Source organism: Polypterus senegalus, chromosome 12, assembly GCF_016835505.1.
Source record: "Polypterus senegalus isolate Bchr_013 chromosome 12, ASM1683550v1, whole genome shotgun sequence".
Classification (NCBI taxonomy): Eukaryota; Metazoa; Chordata; class Cladistia; order Polypteriformes; family Polypteridae; genus Polypterus; species Polypterus senegalus.
This window is the reverse complement of record NC_053165.1, coordinates 59627089-59646128: the sequence shown is the minus strand read 5'-3', so window position 1 is coordinate 59646128 and position 19040 is coordinate 59627089. Positions and strand designations below refer to the sequence as shown.

The 19040-nt window shown below is 33.8% G+C and overlaps 1 protein-coding gene across 6 annotated transcripts in view; it reads right to left on the bottom strand.

The window, feature by feature from the left end:
- The window catches only part of cita (citron rho-interacting serine/threonine kinase a), a 56098-nt gene that overhangs the window by 12320 nt on the left and 24738 nt on the right, over positions 1-19040 (bottom strand). For 3 of the 6 annotated variants that reach the window (XM_039771636.1, XM_039771637.1, XM_039771639.1), the window contains exons 13-33: positions 18470-18589; positions 15485-15655; positions 15101-15154; positions 14946-14999; positions 13060-13200; positions 12279-12404; positions 11481-11576; positions 9561-9677; positions 9271-9380; positions 8818-8992; positions 8425-8622; positions 7811-7864; positions 7363-7560; positions 5050-5243; positions 4807-4942; positions 3758-3862; positions 3409-3549; positions 2961-3068; positions 1701-1863; positions 423-587; positions 137-160 (exon numbers count right to left, since the gene is read on the bottom strand). In XM_039771636.1, coding sequence (XP_039627570.1) covers positions 137-160; positions 423-587; positions 1701-1863; positions 2961-3068; positions 3409-3549; positions 3758-3862; positions 4807-4942; positions 5050-5243; positions 7363-7560; positions 7811-7864; positions 8425-8622; positions 8818-8992; positions 9271-9380; positions 9561-9677; positions 11481-11576; positions 12279-12404; positions 13060-13200; positions 14946-14999; positions 15101-15154; positions 15485-15655; positions 18470-18589 — 2650 coding nt within the window. The remainder of the gene's footprint in view (positions 1-136; positions 161-422; positions 588-1700; positions 1864-2960; positions 3069-3408; positions 3550-3757; positions 3863-4806; positions 4943-5049; positions 5244-7362; positions 7561-7810; positions 7865-8424; positions 8623-8817; positions 8993-9270; positions 9381-9560; positions 9678-11480; positions 11577-12278; positions 12405-13059; positions 13201-14945; positions 15000-15100; positions 15155-15484; positions 15656-18469; positions 18590-19040) is intronic. The other 3 variants (XM_039771638.1, XM_039771641.1, XM_039771640.1) reach the window with 1 other exon arrangement.

Below are 19040 nucleotides of genomic sequence, written 5' to 3'. Positions count from 1 at the left end.
ATATAAATGCAAATGTATGGCAACAAATTATGTAATGAAACATAAAACACAAAATATTTTTGTATGTACACCCCTAAATATTAAAGTGTCAGGAAATGGAAGAGTTCTTGTTTGCAGGGGCGGTCTATAGACTTACTTTCAAACGTGACTCTCCGCCTCTCTGTAGGGTTTGAAAGAAAGAAGACAAAAAATGCTGAGCCACATTGCTCACAGTAAGGACGACTCCTCAGGCTACTATGAGGAGTTTATCTTTTGGCCATGCAGAGTGTAGATAACATTTCTCAGTACTAAACTGAGTTTGTAAAACTACCCAAATTGAGATGTGACTGGCATGCAGAGACAAGACAGACTTCTGCGAAGAGGCCTGAGTGTGACACTGGGGACAAGTTAATAAGAAATAGGAGTTGTAGGGTGCTACTCACCCTCAGGTGTTGAGGATTCCTTTCTTCTGCTTGAAGGTGGGGCTAATAAGCTAATTGGATTGGGCTGGTGCTCTGGTGACTTTACAATAGCAGACATGATGATTTGCTGTCTGGCCGTAGCAGGTGTTGATGGAGTTGGGTGGTCTCCTGCTTTGAAGTGGGTTGCTCAAAGGAAGTAAGAATAAAAATGAATATTACAAAGTGTGACATATTTGAAAATGGCAATTTTGATCATGGACATGAGTCATCAGCAAAATAAAAAATAAATAAATAAAGAGACATCATGTATAACTGGTACACTATTACAACGTTGTCTCAACTGAAAACAGCAGTGACACTAGGGAATTAAAATTTTGGAAAAACGTAAAAATACTGAGAGACAACTAATTTAATTAATTTAATTTTAGTTAATTAAACAAAGATCAGTACTTGTTTTTACAGTGGATATTTCAGAATGTTCATAGGAAAGCAGCACCATTAAAAAAGAAAAGAAAAACAAACAAACAAAAAAAAAACAGCAAATTTAGAGAAAATAAAGCAGAATCTCACTAAAGACAACCAATGACTCATCCCTCCGCAGTCTTGCCAATCTAATGAGCAAACTGTGAACTATGTTGTATCCTAAAAGCCAAGTGATATTGTTTTAGTTACCCAATTGGCAAAAGAATTTCACATGCAATGCCTTTAAAAAGAGGGACTGGTGGAATATACAGTGTCAGCTTTATTAATGTTACACTAATCATCAAGGATAACTAAACACATTATTTCCATTTAAACACATAATTAGTTAAAGCTGATGCCCATATTTGAGAAAGGACCTAAAATGATCACATTTTTGTTTGTTTCTAAGCATGAATCTTGACATTCTTACACTGTAAAGGAGTAGAATTGTTTTATCTTGCTCTTTATTTCATTATAGTTTGCTTGTAAAAGATCATTTACAGGGGAAGGAAACCCACTCTGCTCTATGGTGAAAGCAACCAAAATGTAATTTCACTTGTATGTTCTGCAGTATTTATCATACGTCTTTTCTAATAATATTTAAAAACAACTTTGAGACAGCCCTAGGCTTTTTAAAAATATGCTTTCTCTCTTTGGTTTTTATTTTAATCTTAAAAACAAAGTAAAATAAACAGTTATAGAAACACAATTCATAATCTGTATGTTTACTTCCAAGATCAATGAAATATATCCACCTTATTAGTTGTTTTGTAGAAGATGAAAAAAGGAAAAAAGTACATTAAATAAATTGCCCGTCATTTTGACTAGGCTCATTACCTTCCTCCCTCACAGAGCGCAACTCAATTCTTGTCTTCTGCAGTGCCTCCTCCAGCTCTGAGCATCGTGCACGCTCCTTCTCTAAAGCCAGCTTCAACTCATTATACTGGAGTGGGATCTGTGAGGGTAACCCTAGGTCCTCTCGTCGTCGGCTAAAGATGCCCTGGAGAAACAGAAAATTAGGAGAGTTAGAGTCTTTAAGAAATAGCATATAAAAATCATCCCTGCACAAAAATTAGTAATTTACTATCCAATGATGCAAATACAATATTTTACATTAGTCTTCATTTTGTTTTCTGTGTATATTTGTTAAGATTATATTAATTATTATTAACAGAAGGATTAAGCTTTGTTAATTTTTGAATTGAACAATTTTTAGAGTCTGAACATACTGTAACACACAACTTGAACAAAGAGAAATGGTTGCAGCCAAAGGCTTTTCCCGTTAATTATTTTTATTGCCTATTGTTAAAGATGGACTTTTTTGGCTTAAGAACACAGTACAATCAAATTCTTACTTGCAGGTCTGCTCAGAACAGTGGTCATAATGCATTAACAACAAAGACACATCCACAAACCTGCTCTCCCACAAAAAAAAAACAAAAAACAAATGGAATGCAACATAATGTACATGCAACTACTGTATATACATTTTCTAGTATTTGTTTATATGTAATTTTAAACACATATTATGATATTTGTTATTAGAATTGGTAGTTCAGAAATCTTATTGATCTGTGGTTAGAAACTGTCCCTGATTCTACTCATGAACGTGCCAATGGTCATGTATCACTTGTCAGAAGAAAGAAGTGAAAAGATTAGTGTGGAGAATTGATCCAAAATGGTCAGTTGTATCAAATTTCCCAGTATTGAACAAAGTGATGATCTATATAATATCAAAAGGCTGAAACAACACTGGAGTAGTACAGAGACCTGAAAATGTTCTGTAATACAGAAATAATTATTCTCATAAACAAGCAATGTCAATTTAGGATTTCAGAATCATAATACAGTAATCCTAAAAGAGTCTAAATTAACCATGATGCATTTAGAATCTTTAAGGACAGTAACAGTGTAAATACAATGATATTTTCAGATTGTGCTCAAAGCATCTAAATAAGTCTTACAGTTACCACCAAGACAAATTGTCTGCTCTCATCCAAACCGTTCTAATGTTCTAAGACAATATTTTAAAATTCTCTTATAGCCGCTCTATAGAAATTGACTACCAGTGTTAACAATGAACACATGTTTCTTCACCTTCTTTTTCTTGGATGGTTGGTCCATTTTTGCCTGCAGAAAGTCAATCAGCTTTGTTTGCTGTGATATGGTCCCCTCCATCTTAACTTTTTCATGAGAGTACATTGCCTAGGATGGGCAATAGACAATACAATCAAATGTAGGCCTACAAGAGAATATTGCCTCACAAGTACAGCCACAGGCCTATTGTGCAAACTATTGTTATTTTAATGACAGGTACCACCGATTATTCATTTTGGTAATTTTTACATATTTAGGAATACATTTCAGGTTAACAAATATCTCTTCTGAAAGTAAAAACTGTACATTTTGTAAAATATAACCCTTATAACTTTGTTGTAGGACAGACATTTTTCCAAACATCAAAATATTCCACCTATATTTTATATAGTTAATCAGGTCCAAAAGTGTGAAACACTTCTGAGCAACTACCATGTTTTATCCCCACCTGAATATTTTCCAGCTGATATTCTAGATCACTCCGCTCATTCTTAAGGAGGTCAGTTTGATCGAGGGCATCCTGCAGTCCTTGTGTCAGTCGGAAGATGTGCGTTTTTTGAACATCTATCTGCTGTTGAAGCTTTGTTTGCTGGATTAAAAACAAAATAAATGCAAATAGGATATGGATCTACAAAACATTGAGCAAATTTTATCTGGACAGTGGTTTGGCCCAGCATATTAATATTGCCAAATATAAATAAAACAATTCTACCCACACAGGATGCATTTTCTGGTTAAGTGAGAAAATTTCTGCCTGCAATGGAAAACATTACTTGTAGAATATTATGGGGCCATACCTCATCCAGCAGTCTTTGCTTCATTTCTCTTTCTGTTTCTAATTTCTGCTGCAGACTTCGAGCATTCATTTCTAGCATAGCATGTTTCTTCTCAAGATCATTCAGCTAGTGAAGGATGTGTAAAGATTATTTGAATACAATAAACTTTGCATTTTACCCTTATTGTTGATTTGCTTCAAATTTTCTAATTTCTTACTAATTATTACGGTTCAGTAGACCTCCCTGTGCAAGTAGTACAATTATTACTGATGGCTTTATTTTTTTTAACTATTAAGAAGCAATTTTTAAATTGAAAAAACAGCAATAATCTGGATGGAAACATTAAATACCTTTAAAATCAGACAGCCACAGAAAGTAATAAAAATAATCAAAATCATTTTTAAATGAACACAAAAAAAATTAGGCAAATGCTGGATCTAAGTAAAGTTTCCACTTCATGTTTATTCTTTATAGCATCCTTCAGATTTTTTTTTTTTACTCAGTGCTACAGGTTCCTAAATGTCAAGTAGCTCAGATAACCTAGAAATTAAAGGATACATTATAATTACAAATCTTTAATTGTGACAAATATTTCTTCCAGTGCACAAGCACATTAACCACTTTATGGTACATTTGCAGACTTGTTGTATTATGAATAATTGTGTGAATCTTTTTGCTTTCTTTTTAACTACGGCAGACACCATCAGATAAGCTAAACTGACTGAAATGTTTAACCAATAAATGGAAACAACATGAGATTTTGATTTAGGTAAATTACTTTTGACAAGTGACATTTTTCTTAGATATACTGAATTAATGATTTACAATTGGACATGATACAATTAGTAAATGCAATTTGTAGTTTTGCAATAAAACCACAGTGAGATAACACCTAACGGAAAGTATGTGATAGATTGATGTATATGAATCCTTGCTTATGTAAAAAAAGAAAAAAAAAGAAAAAATTGGAAATTTGTGCAAAAACAAACTTACTTTGTAATGGTGTGTGTTTTATTTGATTAGATTTCTGAGAGTAGGTTTCTGAAAGTTTTCTCCTTATGTTAACATACCGTGTCTGAAAGAGATTCTGCTTTGAGCTTCTGTTCCTTGAGAGCTTGTTGCAGAGCAAGGATCTCAGCTTTGTGCTCTTTGACGGCCAATTCCACAGCCTGACGGGATTCACTGCTACGCTGGTCAGCACGCAGCCTGTACAGGTACAACCAATTTTTTGTAGTTGCCTGAATTCAACTATACTGTATATAAGCATACTCTCTTGAGGTTCTGAGATTGTATGCATTGCCTTCAAAATATACCTGTTCTGTTTTTCATTGTCAAGAAGTCTCTGCATCTCTCGTGTTCTCCTTTCTGCTTGGGATTTCTCATCCTCCAGAGCTGATCGCCAGGCCTCCCACTGACGTTCCTTCTCCAAAAGTTCATCATTTAGTGACTCAAGGTCCATCACTTGTTCCTCCAGCATTGTGCAAGTGGTTTTCAAAGTCTCAATATTCTGAAAGAATGTATCAAGATACAAGTCCTTTAGTTTTAGTTTCTACAAGTAATTGATAAATACTGACTTAAAAGTGAATTATGGATTCTGTATTAACATGCATTTAGATGGCAATAAAAATGAAAGACAAAAAATGATTCAAATAAAAGTCAAATTAAGATTATGAAAATGGGGACAGCTTAACAAGAGGCAGTGTTATTTTTGACATACCATATAACAATGAAAACCGAGACATTGTTCAGAGATTAAATATCAAGTGAGTATCAGTGGTAAAGTGAATAACTGATATACTGTAACTATCGGGAAATTATACTGTTTTCAGTGGGTTTTTTTCTTTAAACCAAATACGATCATTTAGATAAAGGTAAATCACAGCAACATGTGTGGATTGCATAGTGTATGTTGATTTGAAGGTGGCACTTGTTTCAGTAAATACAAAGTAAATATAACCCATAAAAAAGATTAGACCTGGGCTTTGAGTAAAGCTATCTTCTAGTTCATGCAGTTTCTACCCACAATACATACTGTATGATACCTCACATGATGCAAAGGGCAAAGGTGTCTTTTCCTATTAAACAAACTCTATTCAAGTGTACCTCCTTGGCCACTATGCCAGAGCACAGTCAAGGAGCATACTAGGGCCCTACATGCTACCATCAGTAAATCTATACTAGAGTTTAAGTTTCAATGTGGCAGACTAAGGAACACAAGGACTAAAAGATGTGAAAATGACGTAAAGGGGTTTGGGAAATTAGCCCAAGACAGAAGCAGATGGTAGCACACCAGATTCCAAAAAAAAAAAAAGACAACACCCTAAGGAGTACTCCACAAGAGGAATAAAAAGAGTGGAATATATAGGACTTGAACATGAAAATAAGGGTTTTCAGTTAATGATGAGAGATTATTTAGAAATAAGCTTTACAAATTATAATTCTGAAAGTGGTAGTTTTGGTACAAAGTAATATTTACTCATGGCTCCAGGTTAAAGCTACCACAGCTGGTGCTGGTGCCCTAAATTGGTTTGGTGGCTGGGGTTCGGGGGGTATTCAACTAATGCATAAAAATTAAATCGGAGTGAGGGTTGGAGAGGGAGGATTGGAGGAATCCTAGTATCAGGAATAGCAAAACATGGCAGCAGGATTCCATAAACATTATATTTAATGCATTATGTTTTTTTTCCTCTATTTTTTCTATTAGCTTTTTCACTTATTAAATCTTGCTTAGTACCTAAATGGTAAATAAGGCTGTTAAACCGAGTCCACTGACTAAAGGCAAGAAAAAAAGTTTTTAAGAGGTCAGCCAGTTACTATGGCAACCTGTTCTGAGAACAAAGCCAGATTCCTTTTCCAAAAAAAAAAAAATGTTCAGAGATAAAGAAGGAAAGAATGCCTTTTATCTTTCATATAAAATGCATACCCTGCACCAGAATTCTTCATATCATTCTTAAAAATATAGCATTTAGTTATTTTTGTACATAATATGTATTTTGTTAAACAATAAATAAAATAGTCTGCCACTGCTAATACCAGAACAATACAGGGAGAAAAGGGCTGAAATAAAAGCTTGTCCAAGTCTCCCCCAATAGGCTGAACTATTCATCATTTAATGACATCCTATTAAGCCCCGCTTCTTTAAGGAACATTATTTTAATTTCCTTATGGCATAATTCTGTAGTCAATGAGCAACAATTACGTCTGATTTCTGAATTATGCACTGCCACATCATTTTGACAACATTTCCATGGTTCCAGTTAATAATGTGCATAAATTAAAGCCAAGAAAAGCTGATATCGTAATTGAATCTGATTTGCAACATAGCACAGATGAAAAACTAGATTTGGCAATAATGTGGGTTGTTACAAGGTTAGTTCAAAATTTGAACTCTAAACAGGGCAGATTAGAACTTGTATCTGTCTTTTTTGTTTAACGTGATAGCAATTCTGTCAGGCAAAGAAGAAATCAGAAGAAAAATGAGAGTTGGGGTGGAGGAGGAGGAAGTATTTTTAGAATACTCTTTCAGCTCTTTCTGTATCTGGTTTTATTTGTTTTAAATGCAATAATTGACACTTATGTTGTGCTAGTCTATATTTAAAAACACAAAATTAGCTTTTTCCTCCAACCTGTTTTTGATTGTTGAGGTGCATTTCCCTATCTGCAACCTCTCTGCGGAGGCGGTCCACATCATGACTGAGCTGGAGCCGGTCTTCACTGTCATTAGTGGCCTCATCAAGTTGTTTTGACAGGTAGAAATTCTGTCGGTTTAACTCTGCATTTTCCTGGCTCAATGCCGTTAACTGCTCCTCCAAATCAGTAATTACCTTAGAAATAAAGACAAAAAAGTGTCTTGAAAAATCAACAAATAACAGAAAATCAAGACCTTATATGTGCTATAAGGTAAAGAAAAACAAAAGCCATATTTTTTAATAAAGCATTAATGTAAAAGGAGTAAAGGAAAAGTAAAGGACCTTTACTATTCTTTCATATCCACAAATAATTTATATTTTTAAACCAATACGGTAAAAGCAATTGGTTGTTAAGTTTAGTATTATTTTTTCACCAAATACATACTGAACAACTTTCTCGAAGAGCATCAAACTTGCGTTGGATTTCATCCCTGTGTGCCTGAAAGGAGCGGAAGGGAAAAAATAGTTACAAACCCAATAAATCATCAAATGTCTAGAGCATCCTAAACAGTACTGTATAATCAACATAATTAATTAATGATATGTACCTACTTCTAAAAAATGCTTTACTACCAGTCTAATGTTCATTCATAAAAATAAGAATAATATCAACTTTCAATTTATAGAGTTCAACTAGTTGATGAAACTGATCATTAACAAGAATACAATCCTGGCAAAATGCGCATGTGTTAGATTAGCTAATAGCTAATCTAGTCTTATTTTACGGAACTATCAACATGAAGTTCATGAAAAGAACCACAGTTATTTGAAATATAGGACTCTACATTACAGCAAACAAAACATTTATTCACATGAAAATTTTCTTCTCAAAAGCTACATGAATTTTTATCTAGGGTCATTATCAGTGTACTGGTAAACACTGATAACTCTGAAATACTGTGTATAACAGGGTACATGCAGGATTCATCTTTGGACAGGTCACTATACAGTTTGTTTTCCAGTGTGGTTTTATTAGACTTTAGAATTGTGGATACTAACTCTGAGTGCAGTAATCTCCTCCTCAGCCTCGGCAGTGGTCTCCTCCAGTTCTGTTTTGGCCTGCTGTAGCTGGCTTTCCAAAGCACTGCGAGCAGCTTGCAAGCTGCTGATTTGAGCCTCCCGCTCTTGCAGAGACAACTGCAGTTCTGTAACTTGACGTTTAAGCTCTAGCTTTTGCTCTTCATGTTCCAAACCAATCTAAAACAGATGGTAATTTCAGATATTTAGAAGGTCTGGGAGAGGGATTTATTAAACCCAATTAATATGACCACACCATGAAAAAATCCCCAGTACTCCATAAACTCATCATGTCAATGTTTCTGTTCTACTAACTAAATTCCCTAAGGCAAAGCCTCCCAGCCCCAGTCTTAGTTTTTTGCCTCCAGACTTTACCTCCCTGAGCCGTGTCTCTAGTTCCAGCAGTCGGGTTTTGTTCACTTGCTCTTGCTGACTCATTTTCTCAAGGTGCTCCTCTAACTTGCAGTTTTGTGCTTCCAGTTTGCCAGCTTGGGATTCTAAGTAAAACTTTTGCTGTCTTAGTTCTGTTATCATTTCTTCTTGAGCTTTCCTAAAAGAAAAAAGGAGGGTGGTTTATATAAACATTTCAGAATAAACTAAATAAACTTTTTTTCAGTTTTAATAAAATTCTTCAAATATTGCAAAAATATACAGATGATCTCTGGACAAATGGTGAGAACAATAGCAGTTGCAAGATGCACAGATCCATGTAAATAGGAATGTAGTATCCAAGAACCATAATAATAAAAAGGGGGGAAAACAAAAAAGTAGGATTAGTTCATATCTAATGTAAATCATTTGATTCAGCTTTATGCATACTGTACTTACATATTTTTCTGTGTATAAATACTACTATTGGCTGCTAATTTATTTGCTTCGGATAGCTCTGCAATTCTCTGTTCCAGTGACTTGATCTTGGAGTCCATTGCATTTATTGTCTAAACGAAAAGAAAGGAAAATTATATACCTGTTCTTACACAGGCCCACATAATAAAGAAAAATAAATTCATTAATTTGCCTGATCCAGCAGTTAAAATAGGAATTGGAGTATTAGGTTATTTTTTTATGTAAAATTAAGCACTTCAACAAATATATCTAGAGGAACGGATCTCCCATACCGCCTTTTGCTCGCTAATTAGCCTGCAATTTTCTCTAGCCTCTTTTTCATGTTGGGAGCGCTTATTTTCTAATGATTCTTTATCAGCAAGATCTGCCTTCATCTGTGTCTCCAAAACCTGCAATCAGAAAACAATTTCTACAATTAGTAAGCTGTGAAAATTCTATTTTGTACAAAATGTATTATGGCATAATTTTATATTCTATAAAAATTATAGATTAAATTACATATTAAAAAGGTAAACCTTGCTTACTCATTTCCTGATACAATTAAAGATGCCAATACAACCAAAAGTAACATTCATTTTTAAAACATTTAGGATGCTTTTAGTGCCTCCTTGAAATAGGTACAAGTGGCAGTTGACACAGTGACATTGGTAATTGGCAGTTAATTGAAGTGTAGTTTCCTTATTACTATATAATAAAAAAATTAAAGCTACACTCAAATCAAACTTAAAATTTCTTAATTCACAATAAGTGAAGCACAAAAAAATAAAAATCACAACCTTCCAGATTTGGTTTAGACCACTTTCATGAGTGCCCAAAATGATTATATGTCACTGCATAAAATAAAATACTACTCAAATGTACTTGTCAGGAATGGTAGCCAACACAACACTTTAGAAAAACACAGAATGCCACACCTTCCAAAGATGATAACTATTGGTATTGGAGGGGCTGGCACAGTGACTGGAATACATTCGACATCAATAGAATCTGTGGAAATCCTCAGTGTTTTACGGTATCTACAAAATTAAATCCCCAAAGAAACCGGAAAGTCTAGTCTCCTAACAATTTTTTGCTGCCATAGGTGTTAAAAGATTAGTAAAACTTGATTGACATTCTAATCTTTTTTCCTGCCTTCAAAGACAGTTATGGAAAAAATGTGTAGGGCAAGAACTGGAAAAAAGAGTAATATAACAAGTAACGCAGCACGATGAGATGGCAGATTTTGATCCCTCTCATATTTGCCTATTATATTTTTCTACCTGGTTTCAGAAATCAAATACTTTCTTTTATATTAGTATAAATGAAGCAGTACATAAATTTAGATTTAACGTTTTTAGTGATGCAAAATTTTAGTAATACACAATGTGTTCTCTTAAACTTCAAGAGTTAAAGCACAACTGTAAGGTTGAACCAGATTTAAAAATGCTACCAATATATTAGAAATAGGGAAAACCTCAAAACTATAGCTTGGATGTGGAATATAATTTAGCAAATTTGAAAATTAGTATGAAATGCACACAATACACTGTGTAATTTCATCAAGTTCCACGATAGAAAATGCTGTTAAAAGAAAAGAAAACAAGATGTGGATAAACATGCCCTACTCTCCAGTCAGAAAATGGAGGAACGTGTGGAAAATGGAAGTGCAAAATTATTTCATGAGCACAAAAATGTGACAGGGCACTACCATTATAAACCGCACAAGGCATGGCACAGTAAATAGGCAGTCAAACATACTGCCGATCAAAAAGAGGACAGACATCTGTCTGATGCATTTGTTTTTTTTAATACTGAGCATTTGGACCTCAGGACAGATGTCAGACAAAAAAACCATATAGGTACCAAAATGCTGACTGAAAAATCCCAGTTATGTTATTTCAAAGTACTCTTCTCCCACTGTAAATAATACTACTGTAATAGTATAGTGTACTTCATAAACAAGAGAACTGAAATTTCATTTTGTAGTAGCAAAATTATGGAATACTGTATGTCTATTTCTTAATGGTGACAACTTCTGATAATCCAATTAAATATTTTCCTGAATATGTTGCGTTTTAGTCAGCATCAGAAGTTATTGACTAAGTCTAACAAAGGCTACTCAGTAAGATGGCCAAAATAATAACGTAGTATTTATTCACTTCATTAGCACTTCAATGATATAATGTGCACATTTGTGATTGGATAGAACCCACTTTAATTTTGTCTTCATACAGCTTCTCTTTTTGGACTAGGTGGGCTTCCACCCGTTGTGCTGTGGCCTGTGCATCTCGAAGACTGTCCTCCAGTTCCTTTTAAAGAATGAGAAAATAAACATATTACAATCTTAAATTACTTTAGTTTTATTATTATATATCCTCTGCCTCTAAAATATAACTTAACATTCATAATACTGTTAAACCTGCTCAGGCTCATTCATGGTCATTGTGAAGGGGCCATAGGCTTTCCCAGTAGCACTTGGTGTAATACAGGAACCAGTCCTGTAGGAATCAGTCCACTGCATAGCCCACTCTGGACAAGTTTGGAAATGCCTACTAACCATTGGGTAATAGGGACAAAACATTCCCCACAGACACAGAGAAAAAATTCAAACCCTATAATATTAGAAACGAAACCTAGGAAGCTAAAATTTGTGGAGCAGCAGCATTAACTGCTCTGCCATCCTGTTGCCCTGAGAATACAAATATGCTATACAACAAAAAAAAATTAACAAATGAGTATCTTGCCATTTAATTATAAGATTAAGTATGCACACACATTACTTATTTAATGTTATGTTAGTGGTAAAGGTTAAAGGTAGTTTCAATGGCAGAAAGCAAAGAAACATGTGTTAACCAAAATGTCATGTCAATAACTTATTACCTTTTAAGTGTATATGTGAGAGAGATAGACAGACAGACAGACAGACAGACAGACAGACAGACAGTCAGATACTGTAGATGGTTAGTGTGTGTGCCTAGTGTGCAGTGTCATCATGGAGAAGAATCTCTTACCAGAATTTTATCTGCCATCTGCTGTATCTGCTGAGATTTAGTCTGGATATCCTCTTTCAGTTTGTTTTCACGCCGCTCCACCATCTCTAGTCTCTTTACTTGATTTTCCAAAGATCTTCTCCCATCCTGAAATTTTAGGAAAGTTGAACATAAAATTAATAAGTACTGTACAATAAAAGCAGTAAAATTGCAGATATGAAATTTTTAATATAAGCAACTTTCAATGAAAGTGTTCTTTTGTGCATTTTTGATGTTTTAGTACAAAAACAAAGAACAAATATCTCTCAGTACAACAAAAGGATCACAATAAGCTAAACCAGTTAACATTATTTTCAGCTATCAACAACCAAGTGCAGCTGTTAATACAGTCTTTCATTTGGACAGCATGAAGCTACAATTCAAAAATAAGTTAAGACCTGCAGAGGTCGAGCCAACAAACAGTATACTTGTAGTAACAAGCAACTTTTAGGAGGTAAAAATGAACTAAATGCCATAAATGACTAGATGGTTTGTTTATTGTTTCATATTTATTTAAGGAAGATACCTAAATTGTACAAAAAAGCAAGTCAATTTAAACAGTGTACTGTATAGTACATTATTTTAGCATACGCTAGCAATATGACTTCACTAAGAGACTTTAGCATGCAAATCATGTTGAGTTATACATTACATATTTCTTCAGGCACCACATCAGACATTTGCTTCTTATTTCAAGAATGAGTGTTTTCAGTCTTTTTAAGAATTCCATCATTTTGTTGTTCTATATTGATCCTGTGATTACCTCGGTTTCACGCAATTTTTTCTTTAAACTGTCACTGGAATCTTCACGGTTTTGCAGCCTCTCCAACTCACGCTCCACACGCTCTTTTGCCTGTCTGATGTTCTGAAGGAGTTCTGTTGCCTCTGAACTCGCTTTCACTGCCTTGAGGTTAAAGTTAAAGAGACAGAAAACTGAATATATGCAAGACCAAGACAACTAACAATTTTTGTTTCTTCCATAAAAAAGACTTATTTCTTAATAACAGTGAAAGCATCTCCTTTCACTCTAGTTGAACCTATATATCGCTTGCACTTACAATAAACCTCCAAAAGAGATTAGTCATATAAGACTGAAATCAAAATATATTAAAAATGAGCTAATCCTGCTAGATGAACTTATTGCTAAAGTGCATACCCTTACCTTATAATTGAATTGATTTATATTACTGAACATTACCAGCTCATTACAGATTGCTTGTAAAATGCTTGCCATTTACACAGTTATTGGATTACCAAAAGTCAGTTTTTATATCTACAGTATAAACATATTGTGTGTTATGGCTGCCAAAGTCCCTGAAAGGACCAAAGAATGGTTAATAGGAGCAAATATAATGTACTAACAAATTACATACATACAGTATACATGCTCATATACTAACAGGTCAAATGTTAATATGACATCACAAATTAGAACACTTATAGCCTGAGATTAGGAGGGACTTATGGCACTAATGCAGCCGGAAGGGCACATACTGTACACAAATCTTATAGATTAATTTCTGATTTTCTGGAAAAGAAAACTGAAAAATAATAAATAAAAAAAAACACTACAGGAAGTGTTTCAGTTTACTAAGCTTATTTGGTTACCTAGTAGGTTATTTTCCCCAATTTCTCATAGAGATATATTAAAAAAAAAAAAAAGACAAAATGGACATGCTTTGCGATTTTGAAGATCAAGATTATGTTCCCACATAGCCTTTTCTGCTCAGGGCTTTAGACAATGAATTCAACCCATATGTAATGACATTATATTGTTAAATCAGACATTGTTGCACTGTACATCTTATTTTAAACAGTGTATATAATATACATTGTATATATTTCAAACCTTATAATAATAAATACGAATAATATACAGTATGTTCCAAATTGGTCTTTGGCATGTATGTGCCAAGCTAGTATATTTTTTGTGCTTTGAATATAAGATGAACATACAAAAACAAACACATTATTTTTGCATAGAAATATTGATATCTAAAGCAATATATTTCTTGTATAGATTTGTAAAAATGCCCCTATTAACTGATTAAAAGTAGTTGTTTTAAAGAATATTAAACTATTTTTGAAATTCTGCATACCTTTAACATCATACATTACCAGTCATATACAAAAGGCACCCAATGTGCATTACCTGTGTATGAAAAACTAATTCATAAACTTCTTTAATAAAATTTTATCCTGAAGTAAACGCAACTCAGTTCTTCTTAGAATTACTGTTTTACAGTTTCTCCTGACATTCTGTATATTTTAATCATTGTTGTTGTAATAAACTGGTAGAAACACCACACTTGGTAAGATTTACTGTTGTGCCAATTCTTCTCCATCTCAGGAATACAGTACATCTCTGACTAATGTTCCATGGAATGCTATATCTTTAGGAATGGTTTTATACTAATTTCCCAAAAGTAGAGCCTAAATGTTTACACACATGCAAACTTAATCACTGCGTGTATACAAGTGGGGTGGGGGGATTCTATAACACAAGGTCTCACATGAACATCTAGATAGAGTACTGTACATTTTTCACAAAACTGCATCCATTTTGCAGGGTTTATTTCAAAATATCCAGCTTAGATTTGATCAAACAAAACCTCTTTAATCCAACATAACAGAACACATAAAATGTACCTTTGCAAGCTTTTCCTGAAGTTCTTGAATTTTAACTTGTTGTTCTGCATTTGTCTTAAAAGCAAGGACAAAAAAAAAGATATTTATAACAGTTCTAGTTCAGTCATTGTGAAATGATTCCATCTTCAAATGAAATGTGAGTGTGCTATACATACCTTCTCCAACTTTAAGCAAAGCTCTTCTACTTCTGCCTTTCCCTGCTCCTTTGCCTAAACAAGACAAGATACCAAAGCTTTTAAGGCAACAACTTCATACAATAAATATGTTATTAAGGCTCAGGGAAACATACCATGTAAAAATGATCTGTGAAGCTATACCTACAGTATAATATTTGCCATAAATGTTCTTGTTTCCTTCTGTTTAGCAGATGACAGTTATCTGCATGTTATTCAAATAGTCTGACTTTTTTAACCTGCATTTTTCTTATTTGAATGCTTTTGAGTATTCTCACAAATTTCATTTTGCACCATTTTCACCATGCCAGTATTATGTATTTTTAGCACCAAGAGATATGTCTGTGTTAGAAACTTACAACAGACCTTTTGCATTTTCAGCTGGTAGTCCACTGCCTTTCTTTTCAGTTCCTCTGCCGTGATTCGTGATTCCTTTAGCTCTGACTCATACAAATCACTGCGCCGGCGTGCAGCAGAGAGATCTTCTTCTAGCTGGCGGATAGCAACTCTCATTTCTTCAAGCTGAGCCTGATACTCCTTTAAAAATGTGAATAAAATAAATAAAAACGCCTGGCATAATTTTGAAGCTCATTAAAAAATGTGCAGCCAGTAAACAATCATGCGTCTAATGGCAATGCAGATTTTATGGAAACTACAGTAACCTGAATGCACGAAAGATATTGTCAGATATAAAAGAGTTAAGAAAATAAAACTCTCGTTATGTTATACATATAGCAATGACATATCGGAAGGGACAGCAATCAAATATGTACTCATTTTTGTCCAAATACAGGTCACTATGATACCCCTTTATATATAGAAGCTGGCAACTGGAAAGAATAATAAAGAGATACTTTATATAGTTGTAGAAATCTAATGAGCAACTAGTATATGATATTCAAAATTCAGTTAGGATGAATTATAACAAATTTACCTTTAACCTTTTGTAAAAATTCAGAAATGGGCATAATAAACAAAATTATTAAATGTGACTAGATTTCAGACAGAAACCTAACCAAAACATATATTTAAATAAAACTAAATTTTAGAAAGTAATTATCAGACAATATGTGGCAGCAAAATAAATGGCTGTAACAGCCTTCAGATAATGCTTGTAATTTTTTTTAATCTTTGTTAAAACTTGACATTATAAAGCAGCAGATATCTCTAAAATAAAAAAGCTCATATTTTTATTATTGTTAAATAAACAAATAAATACCACAATACTTAAAACATTGTATGTATGGACGGTTTACAGCAACAGCAATTCCACCAAACATTTTAAAAGGAAGATAGGCATGGGGGTGTGGAATAAAGCAAAATACCAGCATTTTTCAGAAAGGAAAATGCAGCACACTTGATGCCATCCCTCGTTTCTACAGAAGCAGTAACCCCCCTCCACACACACACACACACACTGCAATCCCCCCTTGTTGTGATGGCAACAAGCACAATCGCTGCTATGGAAATGCACTTCACAGAGCACCGTGATGCATACTTATGTCAAATGCAGAGAATTGTTACAACTGCATTGACAGCAACGTCATTAACCAGTCAATAGCTAGTAATAAATGAAGTGTAAAATGTTTATCAGTCTAGCATTACAAGGTTGATCAAGATAGATATTCTGATTTTTTTTTTTTTTTTTTTTGCAGAAAAGGGCAATAAACATGGTAAAAGATCATCATACAGTTTTGTCTTTTTCTTATTATAATACCAAATCTATTCACGAGTTGACCTTCTCAAAATTAAAAAATCTGTTAAAAACAATACTTCTTACAAATGCCACGCTTAGCACTGAAGATCATTAGAGATGTGCACAAATAAACAAAACAAAACAAAAAAAAAACACACCAGCTCAGAATTCTCCAGAGACATGCAAATCTATTTGCAGTATTGGGGTGCAATTATTTTCTTTTACTTTGGACCAATGTTTTAATACCTGCTAATTATTTACATTTCAGACTAAACAGAGATATAGGAATATAATGATGTCATGTGTCTACATTACTACAGGGCAATAATCTATTTGTATTTGCAGGCAGTAAAATTATGTAAATTTGTATTCATTAATAAAATAGCTTTCCTGCTGCTGGGAAAAAAATTAAGTTCAGAATTTACATGGATGAATAAAGCTCAGCATGCAGCAGTGGATGACTTATCAACAAGATGAAATCAGATCTCGGACAAGAAACAAATAAAGACACATTTACTATACTACTTCAATCCAAATAAGAATGCAATAATAAAACCCTGGTTCAAAAATGAAGTAGGAGGTACTGATGTTGCCAAAGAAAAAGTCTCTTTATAATGCTGATAAAAATATTGAAATATTTAGGATATTCCTAAATATGCTTATGACCTACCATAGGAGGGTTTCTGTCTGCTGAATGGGTTATTATTACTTTGCAAAACTGGGCCTCAGACATTTTCTAAAATTTTAGTGAAAACTCAGCTTAAAAGCTGATCTTAAATGAGGTAAGTGAAAAATCTCTATACAACTATTGTATAAATTCCAATCATTAATTAATCAAATAGATTCTAAAATAATCATTGAAAGTCTTCATTATGCTACTTTCAATTGCTCTGGTATCTGGTTTCATACATTTCAGTCATGTGTATAAACATTATTTTTTGAGTAATTCACTGAAATGTGTTATAGATAGGCATTCAGTCTTTCACCAATGTACTCATTAAAAATATACTCTAAAATAATAGTAGAAAACAACAGTAAATTTGCATACATTTTGCACATATTGATTTGACGCTTTCAGAAAACATATTTGTAATTCTCAAATGTGCAGCTCAATCCATTATCCATTTTAGCATTTGAAATCCTGAAAGTTTAATTTTTCCAGTGTCAGGCAGTAAGTGAATGATGGAGTTAAACCAACAACCTTGCCGTTTATATTTCGGAATCTTAGTCACTAGGCCTCATGGCTTCATTTTTTGATATTTTTAATACATTTTTTAGAACACTTTTAAATCTTTACGGTACAGAGAGAGATTATCTTTACACATACTGATTTAACTGTGGATTCACAGATGCATTATATGATTTAGGAATAACTCATCCAGGATTACACTTTGCAACCAAAGTATAAAACCCAGCTTCCCCTTCACATGCCATCAAGACACCTGAGGATTTCCTCTATGGTGCTCAAAACGGCTCAGCTCCATAAAATGTTCTGTATGGCTCCTGGAAGATCTGTAATATATTTCCATGCCAAGTGTTTATAAATTGTCATTAACTATATACTTGTAAAAAGACTTGAACAGCAAGTAGATAGATAACAGGGTGCATTTAAATTGCTCTGGTTTTTAAAGGAATCATTAGCTGTGACAGCTTACCTGTTCTTTGATTTCCTGTAGTTTATTGCTCTGCTCTCTTATGTCATGCAGCAACTGAAGAGCTTTGTCATCTTCTTGAGACACCTCCATACGGGCCTGCTCCAGGCTTCGCTTGAGGCTCTATAATAAAACGGTATCAAAAGGATTAAGAACTGCCAATGCCCAAGTCAGTCCTTTGCTAAATTTAGAATCCTGCTGCCTAACTCCGAATCACATTATTACCATAATGTGTTATTAATATGGGAAAACTCCAGTGTGACCTTGGCCTGATTTGTCTGTAACAGTAGTTCTTAATCTTTCCCTTCATGCTATAATCCTCTTTTGGCATGTGTGCTGATGGTGTGACCCCCATTCTGCAGAGAGGTTAAGCCAATATTTGTGATTTTAAATTGAAAGCTGGTATATTGTTTCACTTTGTTTTCAGTGTTAAAATTAGCACCAGTAAAGGGTTGAGTGTGGGATTTTTTGGCATGCAGTTGTAGTCGTGTGGTTCCAGGATGACTGTTCTTTAGTGATTTTCCCTTCAGAGAGATATTTTATTGAACAATTCACTGACATGCAGTTTGAAATG